The 22,008-nt window shown below is 42.6% G+C and overlaps 1 protein-coding gene across 1 annotated transcript in view; it reads left to right on the top strand.

The window, feature by feature from the left end:
• NAALADL2 (N-acetylated alpha-linked acidic dipeptidase like 2) overlaps positions 1-22,008 on the top strand; it is a 756,283-nt gene that overhangs the window by 549,425 nt on the left and 184,850 nt on the right. Inside the window, exon 10 of the mRNA XM_054984198.1 lies at positions 20,198-20,344. Within this exon, the coding sequence (XP_054840173.1) occupies positions 20,198-20,344 (147 nt within the window). The remainder of the gene's footprint in view (positions 1-20,197; positions 20,345-22,008) is intronic.

The following is a 22,008-nucleotide window of genomic DNA, read 5'->3' as shown; positions in this document are numbered from 1 at the left end:
AAAGAGGTTCAGGAAAGTGACTGGGAAGGGATGTCAGTTGCTTGTTTTTTACGGTCAGGAAAGCTTCTTTCATATTCCTTTGGCTCAGAAGCTGGGTATCTTGCGCTCAGACATCACTGAATATTGTGCTGCCCTACTGCTTTAGCAATCATGGTCAACTGGGTTTTCCTGTGTGGCTAAACCAATCCGTTTGCAAACAATTACTATAGCCCGGCAACAGCACAGTATCCACCCATGTGTGAAAGCAGTTATCCATAGATAGGGCTTGTTTCTACACACATGGATCAGTGATGACTTATCACTGCATGAGAAGCCAGGATTAGCTCTTTGTTTGGGGATTGAGATTGTCTGGGAAAGAAACAAGCAGGCCCCATGATGCCCATGTGGTCCAGTCTTGCTTTTTCAGAAAGGAAAGCTGAAATCTCAGCTAGGAAGTACCTGAAATGGACTGCAAGTTTCATGTCAGGCACAATCTAGGCAATGAGGCCATATGGCAACCCTCATAAATTATTCTTGGCTTCTCTTGACATGATCAAGAGAAGCCAAATTGTGTACAGCAGCTCTGCTGTAGCATAGTGGTTAAGTTGTTGGGTTGAGAATCGGCAGTCTGCTGGTTTGAATCCCATCACTGCTATGAGGGTAAGGCGCTCCTCTCAGCCCCAGCTCCCCAGCTGTATTGTGGGGATAATAATGACATTGACTTTGTTCACCCCTCTGAGTGGAGCACTAATCTGTCTAGAAGAGTGGTATATAAGCACAAAGTTACTATGTTATTATTACCTGGACTGGCTCTTGACTCTTTCATGATGAAGATTCACTAGTAAAACTCTAATCCGATTCTATTTAAGCAATATTCTAAAGTGGTGGCAGCACAAAACCTCAGAAGTATCTTTGCTTTGTCTATTTCTTTTTAGCGAACCTCATTTTTTTTATCAAAGCACTTTATACTAAAAGTGATTCATCTGCATTTAGTACAGATTTGTTTTACAGTAGTCCTGTATGTACTTGACAGCTGGCAAAGTCCTTTGTTTGTTCAACTAAGTATATGAAAGGAGCGATCTGGCAGCATTCAGTCAAGACAGATCTCCCTAAATACCTCAAATAATCTTGTTGAAAGCAGTAGCTGGAATGATTTTGCCATTTGAAAACAGGGTTTGAAAGCAAATAGATAGTTTGCACTAACATAGGTCAAAGTGGTTATCTGTCAGAGGCTAATTATGTTAGAACACCAGTCAGATTGTGGTTCATATCCAACTTCATCCATCTTGAGCAGAGGACTGATAGCTTGGCAAGGTATTCGGATGTGTCTGAATTAATTTGGATGTGTCTGTGCATGGCTCCAGAATTTGGCAGAGGTTACCATGGTACGGTTAATAACTACTATCTCTTGTCTGGAACCCTATGCAAAATTTGGCAGTTGTGAATAGAGATGGGCACGAACCGCATTATGAACTTCAAAAACCCACAAAATTGGTGATTGCACGATCGTGATCCGACGGTTCGTGATTGTCCACAGCCAATGAACCAGTGTTCGGGAGAGGCCTGGTTCAGTGCGTTTGGCTGTGGTTCAGGAAGGCAGACACTCAGGCGCCAGCAATCAATTCCCCTGGCAATGGAGCCGGGGGAATGTCTGAACTCTGTCTGTGCTCCTTCGGTTGCCCTGGAAACTCGAATGGAAGCCCAGCTTACCTTGATCGGCAGGTCTTCCGTCCAACCACAGAGCTGCAAAGCGGTTACAAGTTGGGAGAAGACATCCAGGGGAGGGAGGGGGAAGGGGATGTTCTGGAGCCATGGGCACTCCAATCTCATCCCTGCAAACCCTGATAGGCAGCTCTGACGGCCAAACACAGACCTAATACGTTGCTCAATGGGACCTGTGCTTATAAATAGCCGTGGGCTCCCAGGCTGGGTTTCACTTTCAGTGAGCAGTGGAGTGGGACAGAGATCTTGCTTGCCACTTGCTAGCCTTTGGGGAGAGAGACTGAGAGTATAATTGAGCTTGGATTTTTGTGGGGCCTTGGATTGGAAAGGGTATAACTCCAAGATCCCTTTTGCAATCTTGTCCAAACTTGGGTGATGGCTGTAGGAGAGCCTGCAAAACACTCCCGGGGAATATGGGCTAAGTGCCATGGGGGCATTCCACGCCCCATGAACTGCAAACCGCGAACCGGTTCGGCAATGGAAAATGGTTGTTGCGGTTCGCGACTTCGGGATCGTCGTTGGCACCAAACCACAAACTGCTGGTTTGTTAAATTTGTTTGGTTCGTGCCCATGTCTACTTGTGAAATCTCTGGATCTCATGCTAAAATGTGTAGAAATGGTTCCTACCCATTCTTGGATTTCTTCTGAATTTATAAGTGCAGAAGAACTATTCCCCCATCAACAAAGGTATTCCTTTGCAAATGTGTGTATGTGTCTGTATCTATTAAAGATGAATATCCTTATTTACTTTTATTATGAAAGTATTTGGGAAGCCTAAACCCAGAGGATATAATATGGAGTTAACATTAATCTGTTCTATAATTGATGTTTTTTTTTTCTCAGCAGAAATTATTTTCTCCTCACATCCACTACAGTGTCATTGCATTGAATATGTCTCTAAGCTGCTCTCAAAAGCCGTATTGCTATCCTGGTTATTACTTTTAGTAAATTGTACACATCAGATATGCATGTTCAAATTATCATATTCAGGAAAGGAAATAAGAATCATATTGCTTAAAATATAGGGAGTCAACATTTTTTCCATCTGTTCATGATCTAATGAAAGGAGCTTTGACTCTTAGAAGCGTATACCCTGATTAATCTTGTTGGTCTTTAAGGAACTACTGGTCTCAGATGTTATCGTCCTAAAGTTTCATTTTAAAACACACACACACTGTTTATAGCACTGTAATTATGCACGAGTTTTCAAAGAAATTCCTGTCTCCATATCTTAAGATGAAAAGTGGACTTATATGTTGTGTTTTTGGTGGTTTGTACTTTTAGCTCAATCCTAAACCCGTTTTCATCCTTCTGATCCCACTAGCTTCAATAAATGTACATGGATGTAATACTGTTTATGATTTCATTGTTTGTACTACATTTGGATTGACTGTAAACCATGTCTACCATGGAGGGGGATACGGCTCTGGTGGTGAGATAGAAGGAGAGAAAAAGTGGAGCTGGATGAGGCTGTGGGATGGTACTCTCAAAGGGCTGACAGCAAGTTTTGGGGTTGGATGCAGTGGCAGTGGTGGGGAGTACACAAAAAAAGAGAGAAGGAGAGGTGTAAAATCATACTTCACCTGATTCTGTTGGAGCAGCAGTGGAGGTCAGTCTGGAGGTGAAACCGAATCCATTTTGTGGCTAAAATGCCAGTCCTTATATATCTAAAAATTCCTTTGTTTTAGGGGAGTCCTGTGATAATTTCAAATTAAATTAGCTTTATCTGTTATTTTCCTGCTTCAAAGAAAATCATTTCCTTGTGGTGTGTTGGTTTGTGGCAAAAGCTGACTGTGACATGATTAACTCAAACACAGTGGGTGAATATCTGCTTACGGATGTGTTGGGACTCGGGGGCGGGGGGAGAGGGGAGCTTTTATCCTTATCATGAACACAGGAAGGAGACTAGGTTGCTCTCTTTAATGTATTCGATATTTGGCTTAAGAATATCCCTTTATGTCTTCCGTAATATTTGTCCTTTGAAGTAGCAAACACTGACGATTGTTTGTTGCTGAAATCTGAAATGATCTCAAGTTGGGATTGTCTGTCTTTTGGATGAATCTTCTTGCGAGGATGCTTGGAGACCTTGTTTTAACCAATTTTAGCTGATACTTTTAGCTGGGTTTTATCAAGCTGCTTCTTCTCCTGGCCCTTTGGGCTTCTCTGAGTCTAAAAGTGAGGGGGTGCATTTAGCTGCCCCTTTTTACTACAGGAGTGGTGACATAAGAGCCCCCTCCCTTCTGCCTTTCCGTCACTGTTTATTCCAAAGAGCTTTGGGGGTTGAGTTTTGTCTGTCTTAATTTCTTGCACTGGAACCTTTTTGTGCTTATTACTAGACATGGGCATGGAACAAAAAAAAAAAAAGAACCAGGAACCACGGAAATGGAACAGTTATGAACCAGTTCATGGGGTTTAAATGCTCCTTTCTGGCCTTAATAGCGGCAGGGGAAGGGGCATTTAACAGTTTAAAGGGCCTTTTCCTGCCTTGCAAGGGGCAGGTCCCTTTAAACTATCAGCTGGCAGACAACGGGGGGGGGATCCCCCCTGCCACCTGCCAACTGATAGTTTAAAGGGACCTGCTGCAGCAGGGTCCTTAAAGGGGCAGTTTAAATGACCATTTCCCTGGGGAAATGGCTGTTTAAACTGCCCCTGTAAATACGACCCAACGAACCAGCATGGAAAGGAGCTTCCATAAACCTTGGTTCGCAAACCCCAAACCTGCCTGGTTCATGGGTTTTTTGGGGTCATGTTTAGGTTCGTGCCCATCTCTACTTATGCTGCTACTTCATGTCTTTTAAAAATCCTGTGAATGCAATCCGGTAACTTCAAGGAGTTGAGGCGGGATTAACAGGGTAATCCTAAACAGAGTTACTCCAGAAATCAATGGGCTTAGACTGGAGTAAATCTTCTTAGGGTTGCACTGTAAATCTCCATGGGATTTCACTTTTGGTTTCTTTGACCAGTTTTATCCATTTGTTTTGACTTCTTATTACTTTTTTACTATTTTTTCTTACCTGTTAAATCCATGTTGTTATCATATTTATTAATTGTTCTAAGATGCTGAGATGAACTTTTAAACATAATAAATTCGAATTTAATTTCTCTAAATATTCTAATAGTGTTTATAATAGATAATCTATTAACTTGGTGCTATTATATCCTTATTGCTAAATATTTAGTTCCCTCACTGTTCTAGGACCTTTCCCTTGAGAGCTGACATTCTTCATTGGATACAAGCCACCACTATAACCATGACCATGATGTCAGAAATTTACAACATAGACATTTTCAATTCCCAGGAGTGCCGACAAACCATTGTGCAAGAAGGCAAGGACCTGCTATTTGCAGGGTCAGTCACAACCATCCCAGTTTCTAGATAGCTTGGCAGGTGGCTTGCTGTCTCTTTGGCATTTCCCCATCTGCGTGAGAAACAGATGTTAAGGCGGTGTGATGTTGTGGTCGATTAACCCCATTGCTGCTCCAGAGTTGGCAGGAAATACTGGTTACTCTGTGCCTACAAAGAAGCACAGAGTCCATGTATTAATATTTTAGTGCTAATGCTCAGGGGAATCTGAAGAAGCTCTCCAGAAATCTCTTGCAAAGGAACATCTGATGTTATTATGTAGATGCCTCCACAGTTGGCTCATCTCCAAGCATCTGTGTATGTGTAGAATGAAAGTGATTTGCTGCTAACAGATGGAAAGAAAAGGGAATGCCCCTTGGCCTTAGGGAAGCACCTTTTTTAACAGCTTCAAGTCAGAAATTAATTCAACAAAGGACATTCAGGTGGTCCAAAGACTGAGCAGAGCGTTCAAGGTGAAGAGTCTGACAGGCCAGGAGTTAGCAGCAAGAAGTCTGGTGGACAGGATGGCTTACCATAATGGTGGAGTATTTCACATAGGTCTTTTAAGCTAAAAAGACAGCTCAGTAGTCTATAGTGAACAGGGCATTTTTAAAGAGCAATGAACAGAAGTTTTGTGCCCTGTGACAACTTAAAAGACCAAGAAGACCAATCTTGCTGGTCGTTGAGGGGTGAACGGACTCGAATCTTGCAATTCTGCTGCAGACCAACATGGTTACCTATCTGGAACTTGGAACAATGTGTTATTTGGGAAGCACTTTTACTGGATTCAGTTCAAGAGTATAGATTTCCTCCAGGCTTACTTATGGGAGTGGGGGAACCTTCTGCCAGTTTCATTGGGCATGGTAATGCTGAGTGATCAGAAACCTCCTGTCCCCAGAACAGTTTTGCACTATCACATTTTTAAAAAAACATACAGTGATGAATGAACAGATGAGGTCATGAATGCCTGTGTGGTGGACAGCTCACCTGAAGAATGGACGAAGGAACAAAACTGGCAGCTGATCCAGCATTTAATTGTTTGTATGCAGAGATGTCATTTCATTTATGAAGCTGGGAGGATGCCTATTTAGTTCACGGAACAATATCAAATAATATATTTAAAATTTAAGAACGGAGAGAGTTCACGTCTATGACAGTGTGATCCCACCTTGTGACACTTGCATTTATGAAAATAACAATGAACCAACTTGAAAAAGCGTCTTATTTGGAACAGTAATTAAGCATATACAACAACATTTTTTAAAAAAAACTGTCATTGTCAACAGTGTGACAATATTGCAGGCATGGTAACATCACTTTGAAAGCAAACCTGGAAGTGATGGCGGGTAGACCTAAAAACAGAGTTTCTGGCAATTCCTAGAGCTGCCTGTTATCACTTCCAGGCTTTCCCTGGAAATGACATCATCATGCTGGTGATACTTCCTCCATCACCCCGGCCCTGCCCCCAACCTTCCTGGCAGCCTTAAGATCCATGAAGAACAGATAAACAGCAGCTCATGCATCTGCTAATGAGTCTGATTTTTGCTCTGGTGTATGCAGTTCCTTGTGGAAGAGGAACTCTATCAAGCCCTAGCTGGATGAAGCCAGGAACTGGTGGGGCTTCTTTTCCTTTCCGGGTATCTATGCTCTAGGCCTGGAAGTGAAGCTTGTTCGTTCAGCCAATTCCTCGGAGCCAGCGTCTCCCTACTAACCCTGCAAATTCAAACCCAGCAATCCCCAGACCATGGCCTAGATCTTAGTACTTCCTTGAAGAGTCTGGAGCTACTCGGTGGATCCTTTCGCTGGAAAAACCCATAACCAGCTCCAGGATTCAGTTGCCAAGGCAGTTGCCAAGGCATTATCGCTCAGCCCTAATTCAAGGTACTCCCTTCATCACTGCCCTCTCCACCTGCTCAATTAAAAGGCACAATTTGCCTTCTCTCACTTTCTTGAGCTTCTATAGAGGCCTGCAGTTATACACTGCAAACCTGCTACACCCCAGACTCAGAATTTTGGACAAGTATTTACGCCTGCAACTTCCGAGCAGTGGAAATCATTAAAACATATGATGCCAATATTAGAAAATCATGCTGAAAACAACTAACGGGCTTTGTAAGGAGGTGGCTGTTTCTCTTTCCTCATAACAGCTGGCTCTCCATTTGTGTTGAAATAATAGAATGCAGGTGAATAGAATGCAGATCCCCCCCACACACCTTTTTATTCAGAATATAGGATTACATCCAACAAAGAGATTGCTAACTACATGTGGCAAATAAAGAAGTTATCGCCAGTTGACCAGGTGATCATGGCCACTGTGTGTGATCTCAGTGTGCAGAGGACATGGTCGCAGCTTTGCTATCAGGAAAAAAAATCAGTAAACGGATTTAACAATAACCATATATGCTTATTTTGAAAGCAGAATGTACCAGGGCTGTGAGAGGTGTTTGCTTTCATCTGTTCATAGCCTTGCATGGAGCAAAGTTCTAATAAACTATTAAGGATAAACCTGATTATGCTTCTTGTCGAGGCAGAACTAGCTGTTTTTATTAAAAAATGAAATACTTAATAATCATAATTACGTGTTATTTCTATGGGAAAATTCAGGTCTGCTCCTCCCATGCAAGCCTTTTTGTACTCAAAAGCCATCTGCAGAGTCATTGTTGCATGGCTACTATCTGAAGCATGGTGGGTGCAGGACTGGATTAAGATATGCTGCTGAGGCCCTAAACTGTCAGGTTGAAGAAGCCCCATAGAATGACCAAAACTGTAGTATTTGCATTTGCATTGCATTGCATTTAGAGGTCCTTCATGATCTTAGGCCGTAAATGGTAATGTGTGAATAAATCCAGCTCTGCCAGTACATAACAGGTCCTTTTCTGTAGTGGCACTTGCCTGGTTTGGGTGAGCATTCGCCTACTGTGGCCCTCCCGTTGCTTTCTCTGTGCAGCAAGAGGGAATTGGAGGGGGCAGTATTGCATATGTCAAGACATCACTTCTTGCAAAAACCCAAAAGTGACATCATGGTCATACCATAACACTTTAGGAATGCCTATGGTCTTGACCATAGGGATATGGAGAATTCCTAGAATGTCACCTTGTGCCTGTGATGGCATTTTCAGGTTTTCACAGGAATTGATGTTGTGATGCACAGAATGCTTTTTTGCAAGACTTCTGCCCCGGCCCCAAGCTCTCACTATTTGTGGGAGCCAGGTTGCCAAACCTAGTAGGTACCAAGCATGTGGACTTCAGGGCAGTATACATGGCTTTTTTCTCCCACACTTAATCACAACATGGATATAGGTGAAGCTGAGAGGGAATCACAAATCCCAGGTCACACAGGGTGTTGTTGAGCAGTGATTTTAATCTGCGTCTCTCTAAACCAAATTGGTTCTCTGTTTCTGAATAAAAGTGCTTAGAGCTGAGGTGTTATACAGTTCATCTGTCGTTAACCAGTATTTCTCAGGTTTATGTTTTACAGGGTAATTTATATTCTAATACTCAGTGCAGTAAAAGTTGAACTGAGCAGTTATGTATTGAGACACAAGTACTATTGATCTTGGACACTAGTGTCATGAATATATCAATATTACTTACATGAGAGATGATGCTATTTAATAAAAATACTGTTCTGCACAGAATAATTACATTATAAAAATTTAAAATATCCCTTGTTGATATAGGAAATTCATTTTCCAGATTATAAAATGCTTCATCTTGTTACTTCCAAGCAGTGTTTTTTTTTTCAACCCAAAGATGAATATTTTTGAGCACAATATATAGCAGAATTTTATTTTATTTTTTAATTGTTCATTTATATATTCCTATTGCATATTGTCCTACATTCAGGGAGGAGGAAGAATTTTTTTCCATGAAACATATGATTTTGGGAGGGGGAAGGATCTTTTCCAGTAACCTATTGATTCCAAAAGGGGGAAGGATCTTTTCCAAGAAACGTATGATTTCAGGAGGGGGAAGGATCTTTTCCAGTAACCGATTGATTCCAAAAGGGGGAAGGATCTTTTCCATGAAACATATGATTTCGGGAGGGGGAAGGATCTTTTCCAGTAACCTATTGATTCCAAAAGGGGGAAGGATCTTTTCCAAGAAACGTATGATTTCGGGAGGGGGAAGGATCTTTTCCAGTAACCGATTGATTCCAAAAGGGGGAAGGATCTTTTCCAAGAAACGTATGATTTCGGGGGAGGGAAGGATTTTTTCCCATGAACCTAACGATTCTGGGAGGGGGAAAGATCTTTTCCATGAACCTAGTGCTTCCAGGAAGGGGAAGGATCTTTTCCATGTACAGATGATTCCAGGAGGGAGGAACTTCATGGGGGGCAAGCTGTGTTTTTAACAGTGTGTTGGTTTTTAACTGTGTTTTTGTTGTGTATTGGTTTTAACTTTTTGCCGTATCCTCACAATGGTCACATCATTGAAGCGTTTGCTGTTTTGTTAGCTACCTTGAGTTTGAGGAGATAAGGCAGGGGATAAATATTTTAAATAAACAAGTCAAATAAATACATTTCTGCCTGAGCTGGTTCAGAAATCAGACTTGATCGTTCTGTGGTAGCTGGATGTGTGTGTTAGCATGAGGTGACGGCTCAGGACAGTAGCAACTCGTGTACCATGTCATTATGTGCTACAGAATCTCAATCTCCTCTCCCTATGTTCCCCCACCCCGCAAAACTGGTAATAAATAAATGATTTCATTAACAACACCCAAAGGCAAAAATTAGTAGAAATTAATTTGGTAACATGCTGGAAGGTAAAGAATTATACAGTACCATGGAACCCCTGGTAAATGATTACCGTACCCAGAGGTTCCATACCACCCTTGTTGAAAAACTGTGGCTCAAGTTAAACTCTTGATGTGAACATGATTGTGTAAAGGCTGGAAGAACCTGGTGAAGTAGAGTGAGGACATTAGATGACAATAAATGAACTTGCAATGAGCATTCAAAGCAAGATTGACTGTAAGATTCACTGCATTTTTATCAAGTTTAAAGATAACAGGGATGATTCCAAATTTGTCCTCATTGCTGCTTTGAGCCACCCAAATATCTCTTTTGATTTTTCGTCTCTTTTGTGGAAACTGAACCCATGATTCTTTACTTGTGTCATTCACTGTTTCCTATCACAAATCTAGCAATAAGAACTTGCAAAGCTACATTTTATACGTATTGAGATGCAGCTGGGACAGTGGGTAAAGACTCTAAGGAGAGGTTTAATATGTTTTAGGGAACAGAATGGATAAAGAATGGGAGGGGTGAGTATGAAGGCTGTCCTACAATTATTATTGTTTTGTCATTTGCCTTTTGATGTACAATCCTAAAAAGAGTTATATGTAGTGGGAAGGTGGGGGCAGGTCCTCCTGGGGATTATCCCCCATTCATAAGTTCATAGTGGTGGGGGATATGCAGAAATGGGGGGCAACATCGTTCCAATAAGTGGTACATTGTGCCAGTGCAAGCCATCACTTCTGAAACCATAACAATGCAATTTCCCCATATTTCCCCTTTGCCAGCCTGAGAAGCACCAGTGGAGAAAGGAGATAACGGCCACAACAAACTTTCTAAGCTTTATAATGCTAGCATGCCTGTCCCAGTCCCCCAATTCCACCTCCTAATTCCCTGCCCCTCTAATTCCATAGACGAGTGTAACTGTTCTTGAGGTTGCACTGCTAATTACTGACTTAAATAACTAATAAATTGCACTAAATTAAGGAGCTAGCCACCACTGCCACCTGTTTACCCAATAGGACATCTGACTCCAGCAGCACCCCTAAGCTACAAACCTGCTCCTTTAGGGGATATCCCATTTTCAGGGTCAAACCTTTCCTTCACTAGTAGCATTTTATCAAAACTTTTTACTGAAGGAAGTATGTGAGTCCATAAAAGTTAGCAAAAGAAACCTAACATTCACTGGTAATCCATTTTAAGTTCCTCTTTCTTGGGATACACTGGGACTCAATAACTTACAACTTACAGTTGTGACTGCCCATAACTCTCCTCCAATGGTTGAAAGTCACTCCCACTGATAAATCAATGAATTAATTGAGTGATTCATCTGTCCTTTAAATCAATGAGAGCTTGGAGCTCTGATGAAACCATTCAGTACAGGAGAATAATGCCTTCCTGCAGCTTGCTATTTAGGAACAGTCTGAGGACCAGAGCCCATTGCTGAAGCCTGCCAGATTGCTCACAAGAAGGGAATTGCAAGTGGCACTGTCTAATCGAATTTCACTCCTCGAGCATTAGTGCTTCCTCTGAGTGTATCCTTTAAAAGATGGCTTGTGTGCACTGTAGCAAGAAGAGATGCCATACGGTGTGCCTGATAAAATCTGGCAGTATTACAATCGTCAGAAGGTTGAGCAGCAAAAGCTAGAGAAAATGGCTTAAAAAGTGAGCTAAATGCACTGGCAAATTAATTAATGTTAACAATCCATCTCCCGCCCCCTCCTGCTGTTAGAAATGGGATGCGTTGACTTTTCACCACAAAGAATATGCTTGGATAGCTTGTGCCAAGACATTAATTGAATCCCCACCCCCAAACCCAACAAATGGTTTCGCTCTGTCTCTCGCCATCTCCTGGGCCTTGCAAATTCCTGCAGTTTCTTAGCTGGGCCTGTGTCTGATTTTGCAAGTTCTGGCTGGGTGGGGAGAGAACAAAGAATTTTGGGGGTTTATGATTTGGGGGGTTTATGATTTGGGGGGTTTATGATTCACATCAAGATCACGTTAGGAGCATGGGTTGTGATTACATCATTTATTACTTCATTGAAAGAGACAGTCACATGGGCTGTTACCGGGAATGGTTTCCTTGTGAGTAAATAGAGTGGAGGAATTAGCAAGCAAGGAAGACAACTATGCGAGAGGCTGGTAACTATGGGATCTTTCTCACCAGTAATTTATGGAGTCCTTTCCCAAGGATACCCACACAAAGCCAGTGTTCTTAATTAAAGGATATTTTTTATTCGAGGGGCAAATGCATATGCACAAGATTGCAAGCAATCTAGGCCTAGAGGCCTAGGAAGAGCAGTGGTGAAGGTGGAATAGATTTGAAGGATTGCAAGGCGATAATTACCTATCTGGACAGCAGGTATTTCGCAGAGGAAGAGCTTCAAATGCCCGCGTTCTCGGCCAGAAGAGCAAGAGGCTTAGGACAAATCTCAAGGGAACAGTGCCTTGGATCCGATACACATGTCCAGAGAGATAGAGGTTTAGGGAAGTGACCCTAAGGGAGCAGTCAGGAAGCTTACACACTTTGAATGGGCCAAGGCACTACTCTTATAGAGTAAAACATGCCCTGAGGTAGGGTGGCCCACCTTGCTATTAGAACAAAGACTCCAATGGTCGATTCCTGGGATTAACAAAAGGTTTAATTACCTTGATTGGTAGCTGACGGGGTATGTGAAAGAGAATGCAAAAATTGTTGTAGCGCTGCACAAAGATATAGTTTGTTAATGAAGTCCACTGGAGCTAAGTTGATAAATTTAGTTGGGGAATGTACCTTCCCAGGAACGAAGGGTAAATATTTATGGATGTCATTTGATTAGCTCCTCAGTCAAGGACAGGAGATCTCATCATGGGAGGAGGGAAAAGAATGTGTTAAGTGGGGATGAATCTGTGAGACCTTTGTTGCGCTGGATTCCTTAGGGGCTGAGGAGACTGCAAAACTAATCACTGCAAATCTCTCCGCATTCCTATGCGGCATTCCATTCATGCCTGGGTGTCCCTGGCAGGACTCAGCAACTGTTAGCTGGCAGTCGTCTGGCTGCAATACAAACTGCCATTTTAAATCCAGAGGCCTGGTGCCATTTAATATCACAGGCAGCCATGTTAAAATGGCTATTAAAGATGACGAAGGCTGGGCCAACTGCTTACAGGGCGAAAGGGCACAAGCCCTTTAAATGATGCTCCTGATAGTAGACCATATTTAAGTTAATGGAGAAATTGGTTGGTCACCAACATTTATTCCGGAGGGGTTGCAAGCTAAGTAAAAGAGATGTCCAATGGCACCTCCAACAATGAGATGGGCTTCTCTTCTCAGGAACACTGTCTGCTTCCTTCAGACTAGTTTTAATTACTCCAACCTCTCCAGAGGGAAGCAGACAGCATTTCTGAGGAGAGAAACCCATCCCATTGTAGGAGATGGCTGAGGCATCAGAGGCAGAACCTGGACACAACTCAGCAAAAAGCATGATGTTTAATTTGGCCCAGAGTCCTTCAGAAAATATATTGCTCATGAGCAGGGGCTGTTTGTGCTCATATGAGATTGACCTCTACCCAGTCCAGTGAAAAAAGCCAATGATTGGTTAAAATAATGAGCACAGAATCCCATCAGTGCAGTCCTCTTTGTGGTAAATTTAATGGTACACGCAGTCTGCTACTTGCATTATCTGCTAACTCACTCTTCCCTTACTTATCAAACTGAAGCCATGTCAGTGATAACTATTAAAAGCCTTTCTTGGTTATTTCTGAAGGTCATTCATTTCTTATTCAAATTTGGTATGATAATTAACAAATGTGTTCAGTTGAGAACTGTGATCTGACTGCCTATCCCAAGCAGCTAGATTAGAAATCGTTTGCCTGTTCCGTTCCAGCATAACTGCCACAGGAGTGAAACGTTTTTTAAAAGTTGTTTGATTCTTCTCTTTCTGTGACTACTTAACGGGGACGATATACAACAAGCCCTATTAGTCATCAGACAAGCTTTCTCGGCGTTCCAAGTACAATCCCAGCATGTTTATATAACAGATTGAGAAAGGGCATTCTCCCAACCTGTTGTCCCCCCCCCGCCCTACACTCACTTCTGAACAAGCACACACAGTGCTGTTCCTTAATATCTTCCTCATGTGTTTGAAAACTCCTCTTGAAGATGGGGACATCATTTTGATGAAACCCAGAACACAACCCACATAACACCTTTTATTAGGATTAACTAAAGGACATATAACAGAGTGTGAGCTTTTGAGTTCACCAGACCTCTTCATGGTCGAAGATATATGGCTTCCGTTCTGGTGGTTTGGATTTTACTTTGCGACCAATACGGCTGCTAACAACTACAGTCAGATAGATAGATAGATAGATAGATAGATAGATAGATAGATAGATAGATAGATAGATAGATAGATAGATAGATAGATAGATAGATAGATAGATAGATAGATAGATAGATAGATAGATAGATAGATAGATAGATAGATAGATAGATAGATAGATAGATAGATAGATAGATAGTCTACAGCCTCTATATATGGCTGCTTGCTGGCAAACCTCACTGCCTGCCGCTGCTCAGTTGGTTGATGGGAAAATAATATTCTAAAAAATTGTTTTCAGCCCAACACTTTTGAGAATGTTTCATGGTTTGAGAGGCATGATATCACTTCCAAGTTTCCCTAGAAGAGCTGCTGCTACAGGACCCCCCCAAACTCCCTCTGGTTGCCACCTGCAGGCTGGCAACCCAATCTGCATAGTTGTTGAGTAGCTGCTTGAAACAATTTATTTAGTTAAGTACAAGCTGCAAGGCAAGGTAAGTCACATGGCACACCGAGCCAATACAGATCCACCCCCTGGCCACTGCCTCCCTTGCAAAATCCATGGTGGTTTCCATGCACCTGGTAGGTCACAATATGCAGCTTCTGGGCTGTGTATGTGGGGAGGCCTGCAGTATGTGTATGCCTGTCCTGAGATCCCAAACCATCAATGTGGTTAGCCCACCATCCAGTGAGCCAGTGTGGTGTTATAGTCAGGGTGTCCAGCTAAGTCCTGGTCTACACATGCAGCAAAATGAGGTGGTAATGAAGTGACAGAGCTCTGAAGTCATAGAATGAGCTGTATCAATTCAGACTGTATGTGGGGTGATGGGGATATAAATATATTTTAAAGTTTCCTTGCTTTAATAATTCCCTATAGTGGGAACCTAGCACAGCATATGGAGGACTCATTCATTCATGTACTCACTCAATAACATATGAATGAGCTGCAACAAGCATCAGAAGCCTCTTTCCCAGGATCTTGCCGAAGTGTCCTCTTGGTTTCCCCCCTTTTCAGCTAGGGTTGCCAGGTCCTCTTACCCTCCTTGTGGGTGGTGGGAGACCTGGCACTTTCCTTTGTGGTGCTCTTGTGCAGGCCATGTGCCACCCCTGGGCGTACTCCTGCGCTCTGCAGCAGGCCAAATCAGGCTGCTGCAGAGCATGGGAGTGCTGCCAGGGTGGTGCAATGGGCCCTGGAGTGCTCCTGTGCTCCACAGTGGCCCGATTTGGGCTGAAATTGCCCTACTGAGGTGCACGGAAGTGTCATGCCACTCGGGAGTGTTGCCCGGGAGTGCCCCGGGAGGCACGTTCCCCCACCTTTTCCCCTGCCGGCCAGGTATGCGGGGGTGGGGGGGTGGGAGCGGGAGCAAGGGACCTCCTGCCCCCAGCGGTGGATTAATGTCAGCAGACTTATATGTAAATGTTTGGCAAATATTCAACTCTGACTCATGGTTTTATGAAACTGTCATAATTACTTATTAAAAGAAAATTCCTCTTTTGCCAGTTTTTTCCTGAAATCCAACAATCCCTTTCCTTTCCTCTTTTTAGGAATTTGGAGTCAGTTTCTAATCAATTCCTTTTTGAACAGAGAGAAATTCTAAGAGAGGAGGAGTGAGAAGGGAGGTTCTGCAAAATTTCACGATTTCTCTCTGTAGCTGCTTAGGGGCAGGCAATGTTCCCACCCCCTAACAACCCTAGTAGTAATATTTTAAAAGTAATTAAGTTGGTGTTTCTGCTTGCTAATACGGTTTTATATTGTTTCTCTGAGCTAGAATGTAGGCCACTGAGAAAAGAAAGAGGAGGGCTGGATGGGTTAGTGGAGTATAATCTGACTGGACAGTAGCTGTACCCTGGGGGAGGGGAATGAATTGCGGTTTGCAATTGGTGTGCTGAGAGAAAATGTTAATTCTGGTTCAGGCAGGAAATGTGTGTGGAGCCTGAGCTATCTGTGTGGAATTCTGAGAAATTCTGTCTGTCAGTCTGTGAGCGGAACTACAAGTGACAAAAGGCACAGGTTGGACACTTGTCAGCTTCCCTCAAGTTTTGTTGGGAAATGTAGGCATCCTAGTCTTGCAGCTTGGCTCTCTGACTGCTGTCCAATGGACTTTTCAACTGTCACTTGTCCAACATTCCGCCAAGATGCCTACATTTCCCATCAAAACTTGAGGGAAGCTGACTAGTGTCCAACCTGTGCCTTTTGACACTTGTAGTTCCGTTCTGTATGTGTCTCAGGGCCAAGCTACACATGACGAATGACACTTGAACGGCAAGTGTATTTCTCCCTGTTCACTTGCCCTCCACTCAATCCACTTGCCATTCAAGTGTCATTCATCATGTGTAGCTTGGCCCTCAGAAAAAGAATTCTGGCTAAATCAGGCAAACTGTGTGGAAGCTTGAGAGTCTAATTCTATCTAAGTGTGTGAGCTTTGGGCAGTCTGTGTATATCTGAGAGAGAAATTATTCTATTTAGGTCAGGCAAGGAAAGGCCTGAATTAATCTATGTCTTGTGCAGGTGAGAGTTTATCCTGTTAGTTAAGATGAGTGTGGAAAATTAGTCAGAGTGACTGTGTTTGTGAATATATAACTGTCTTTAAAACCATCAAAAGAATTATTCTGAAACCAATATGCTTATCAAAACTTGGCAACCATCACACTTATGTACTTATAGATAAATTCTACTTTTGTTTAAGAAAAAGAGATCCCTTTTTATCTCACAGCTACCCTCAAGTGCTGACAGCTCAGTCGTACTACCACCTATAACAAGCCATTCTATATTACCAGTTAAATCAAGGAGGTCTGAGGTGAAAACCTTTGTTGGCAACAAAAACCTTTTGAGACAGCAATATAAAGGTCACACACAAAAGGGGAAGTGTTATTGAGGTAAAAGCCTGGGTAGAGCAGAGAACACCTTCAGGTGTTTTCACAACCAACAAATAAGTATTGGTTGTGACTAGAGATGGCCACAAACTGCAATACAAATCAAAAAAAGCCATGAACAGCCCAATCTGCTGTTCGAGAACAAGCTGTTCGTGAGGCCCCATTCCAAACAAACAGGTGGTCGTTGCAAGCCTCATCCGTTGCTGTTCGTTGCTGTTCATCAAGCTAGACAATCTGGCACCTGCAATCAATTCCCTTGGCAATGTAGGCAGGGATTGTCTGAACTCTGTCTGAACTCCTGCTGTTGCTCTGGAAACCCCAATCTAAGCCCAATTTAGCTTGATAGGCAGGTCTTCCTTCCAAGTGTGGTGCTCCAAATTTGTTACAAGAGAGCGAAGACCATGGAGGGGGGGAAGGCTCCCAGCTCTGACTTTGCAGACAGTGGAGAGGGACAGACAGCCGCTGTTGGCATTTTGATAGAGAGACAGGGAGAGTGCATTGGAGCTTGAATTTTCTTTGTGTGTGGTGGGATATGGATCTACCCCTTCAGGTTCCTGGGCTGCTGCCAGGCTCTGGAGCCAAGCTGTTATTTACTATTGGTACTTTTCCTGCTGCCTGCTCAGGTAGGGTTTCTGGGAGTGGTGCAGAAGGGATCTACCCCTTCAAGTTCCAGGGATGCTGCCAGGCTCTGGGGCCAAGCTATTATTTATTATTGGTACTTTTCCTGTTGCCTGCTCAGGTCAGGTTTCTGGGAGTGGTGCAGTAGGGATCTTGACCAAACTTGGATGGTGGCTGGAGGAGAGCCTGCTGGCCCCTATGAACAGCCAACCACAAACATGGTCGTGAACAAGGCCATGTTAGTGGTTGTTTGTGAGTCCCTCTTTGTGGATGGCAATGAACAACGAACCTCGTGTTCGGGTTTTTTTTTCTGTTCGTGCCCTTCTCTAGTTGTGACCACAGCCCTCCTGAGGTACAAGTTTAAGGTAAAGTAAGGAGGAATTAGACTAAAGTTTCAAAGACAATGGTTTTAAAAGGTTTGAAAACTTTTACACCTATGATGTATGGGGGCCAGCCAGGTGGCACTGACAGAATATTTTGGGAACCCATGTTCAAATGTGTGCTGAGCTTTGTTGGGTGGTCTTGGCCAGTGTTGTGTTTCTGAAGGATTCAGTACATGATCCAATCTAGTGGTCCAAAATGCCCTAAGTTAGTTACAGGTAAGTTCACTCCAGGATTTATGTCATACTGATGTAATAAAGGCGACTCATTGGCTGTCATAGCTCAATATATGTTTGGTGTAAGGATGGTGGTGTAAGGATGCTCCCTGTTTTTATCCTTTCTATAGTGTTTACATTTTTTGTCAAGTGTTTTTTTTGTTTGTTTGTTGCTTTGGAGTGTAGGGTACTTGAGAGAGGGCTTTTAACTTTCTTTTCTGTACTCAATTGTGGACTCAAAGCAGTTTACAATATTACCCACCAACCCCACTCAAACACACAAGTACAGAAGAAGACCAAAAATATGTAAACCTAAGGCAACAACAAATCTACCATCAACAAAATGTTCTTAAGGGGGGAAAGTATAGAGAATGAAGCACGTTGTAGCAGCTCTGCCTCTGATGGCATTGGCAACAGTTTCTCTCCCCAAACAGGCAGGCAGGCACTCATGGGTGTGTATATTATATGTAGAATAGTTTAATGATTGACTCCCAGTTCAGGACACAGCCACCCGGTCACCATCTGCCAGCCTAACTAGCATCCTGGCATTGTTGTAGGGGTAAATAAGGTAAGAACAGTGTGAAGCTTGTTGATGTGATTAATTATACCAAAAGGTCACTGCACAGAGTGCTTTTCAGAGTCATATATTAAGTCTGCAGGGTCTTTTTGCTTCAACAAAAAGATGCAAATTGGCACCTATGAAATATGATAAATGGCAGGAAGCACGCAAAGCTTTTAGCAGCTTCAAATTTAACTGGACTAAACAAAAGCCCTACATGGATGTTGGATCTGCATACTGGTGAATTTATTGTGGGGGGGGGGTAGAAGGGAGTTGGGATTGTTCCTCCTGGCTACACCTGTACTGACACACACTCAAAATCTCACCTGCATAACAGGCAACTCGGACAGACCCCAACATGTGCAGGCTGTGTATGTTTGATCTTTACCTTTCATGGTTGCCAGCCCGAAAGTGATGAAGAGGTTATCCCCATTCTCTCCTCCATGTGGTTATCTGTGACACTGGTGTTGTATGCAAATTTCTATGCAAAGGTCTGTTATATGCAGTGTTTACATATTCAGGGGAGGGAAGGCAGCATGGTAGCCCAGTCTCTTCAGATCTCAGAAGCTTGAAGCGGAGGAGTGAGGAATCAAACCCGGTTCTCCAGATGAGAGTTCTGCCACTCTTAACCACTACACCAAACTGGTCCTGTTGAATCAGACCAGTGAATCAGTCCAGCATCCTGTCGCACACAGTGGCAACCAGTTACTCTAGAGGGCCAACAACAGGGCATAGAGGCTGAGGCCTTCCCCTGAGGTTGTGTCATAGCAATGATAGAGAGGTTGACTGCCTCTGAATGTGGAGGTTCCTTTCAGTCACCAAGGGTAGCAGCCCCTCATTGACCTGTCCTCCCTGAATGTGTCTAATCCCCTTTTAAAGCCATCTATAGCTGTGGCTATCACTATATATTTTTTATTGGCTTGATGTCATATAATTTATTTATTATAAATAATGGGCATGAGTAGGATTTAGTGATGGTGCTGTTCTTTTAGATGCATGGGTTTAAATGTCTATATTCTCTTGTATTATTGGTTTTTAATGTTGGTATTCCTGTTTTAATATTGTATTACCAATTTTAATGTTTGTATTTATATTATTGTAATAGTGTTTATATGTATGCTGTAAACAGCCTCGAGCACCAAATATGGTGGAAAGGCAGTATATAAGTTAAATAAATACACACTTAAAAATAAATATCCACTTTCAGCAATTCCATATTTTAATCACGCATTGAGTAAAGAAGTACTTCCAATCTTTGGCAAAGATCCAAGTTACCAGACTTAGGTCTGTCACTAAGTGTGTAGTGTTGGTGGTGGATCTCACATTTCACCCATGCTTGTGACTGAAATGTTAAAGAAAATGTGACATTTCCTTAAGGATGTTTTACTCTTAGTTCTGATCACCTTAGCACTCGCTCAGGTGTGATTCCTGTCCTGACTAGATTACATGAAATCAAATGTGTGTTACAGAGATGGAATTTCAGCTGTCTGGGGCAAGAGCGATGCGTGGGATCCAATGTCACTTCCGTACAGATGCAAGGCGATTCTGATTATTTCATCAACCATCTCGGGGTCCCAGCGGTGCAGTTTTCATATGAAGATTCGACAGCATCTGAGGTAATTTGCAAATGAAAACACCCAACAAGACAGGCTAATCAGAAAGCAAAATCCAGCCTTGTTCAGCAAACACTTCCCCGTCAAGTAGATGTCAAAAGTTGCTGGCTCGTTTGTTTGTTTTTTGACAGCCCTTTTGAGCAATATGGATGTTGCTATGGGGTATGAGTCTCAACAGTTTCTTGAACTGCATGCCGCATCCCATTGAAGAGTAAAGTGTATGCTGTCTCCCACACATTTTCATGCCGACAGTCATAACAAGGAAATTGCTGCAGTGGGATTAACATCGGAACATAATTGTAATATTCACAGGAACATGGGATGTGCAAAGTGGATTTTTGCTGTTTTGCTCTGAGGGATGGCGTGCATGTTGTCTCTGGAATTAAATGCATGGGATTTGCAAGTATAAAAAGAGCTTCCTGCCTGGAAAAAATAAGGCAACAATATTTGAGGGGGATATTTTTTACTGCCTGGGTACAGTATGTAATGTACTTTTTTTCCCCAATCTGCGCTACTTCCACTGGAACTAACATGAATTTGGAGCAAAAGGAGTTAATTATCTTAACTGGGTGGGATCCAGTAACGCCAGTCCATCAATTGGAGTCCATTTCCCCCTTCTGCTAAGACTTAGCAGAAGAAAATCATTAAATTCAACTTGGCAGAAGGGAGTAATTGGATCCAGCCCGATATGCTTTCATGCTTTTTGTTTTATGGATTTTTTTAGAGAAAAATTATGTGGCAAATGAATATTTAACAATATTGCCTTACAATTCACATAAAACAAAAAGCATCTCTCAAAGTCAATTTCAACATGAAATTGTGAAGATTTTTTAAAATCTTGTTCAGAGACTCAGATGGCACACTTCACATACGAGTTCAAGCAACACGTGGCCTCTGAAGAGGGATCCAATTGCCCGTTTCCTTCCTAAGTATGCACCTCACAAGTTACTCAGGGCAATCTATGTGCAGATGTCCTGTAGAGGGAAGGAAGACTCTTGTCATTTACTGTGATGCTCACGAACATTAGAGTACACTGAGTACCATGGACGCCTAACTGAGGATGCGCTTCCATGTATGCCCATAAGAGGAGATGGATGGCGCCGATAATTTTAAAACTTATTTTCTGTCATTGTCCTTTTAAAGATGCTGCATTTTTTGCATGCACTTTCATTATCAGCCTAAATGAAAAGCTCAAATTGAATAGCGGGAGTTTGGAACCTGTTGTGTGTTGGCAGCTGCACTACTAATTTGCCAATAATTAAATTTCACAAATGCAGAGCAATCTCTGGATTTGCCAAATGCTGGAGTGATTCCTCGCCACCCCACCCCCCCTTCATAAGAAATGGTTGTGTTAATTGAAACGTCTGTAGTTGGCGTTCTTTATTTTTAGCAAGAAGGTTTTTCAATTTGTAAAACACTGTTGCACCTATTAGGAGAATCATTCTGTTTCAGATTAAATACAAGGCAGAGGTTGTCGTAAAAGAAATGGAAAAGCAGATGTTCTCTGATTAAGAGTGCAATGTTTATGACAGGCTTGTGGTCCAATGCTCATTTCTTCTGTCACTTAACAGCTGCTGTATGTGGCTTCTGTTCCAGAACTGTGTATTCACTAATCTATAGGGCATGGGGAAGAAGCGGTAGGCTTCAGTACATCAAAACAAGAGTCC

The sequence above is a fragment of the Eublepharis macularius genome, chromosome 6 (genome assembly GCF_028583425.1).
Source record: "Eublepharis macularius isolate TG4126 chromosome 6, MPM_Emac_v1.0, whole genome shotgun sequence".
Lineage (NCBI taxonomy): Eukaryota > Metazoa > Chordata > Lepidosauria > Squamata > Eublepharidae > Eublepharis > Eublepharis macularius.
This window is presented reverse-complemented; position numbering and strand designations above follow the sequence as displayed.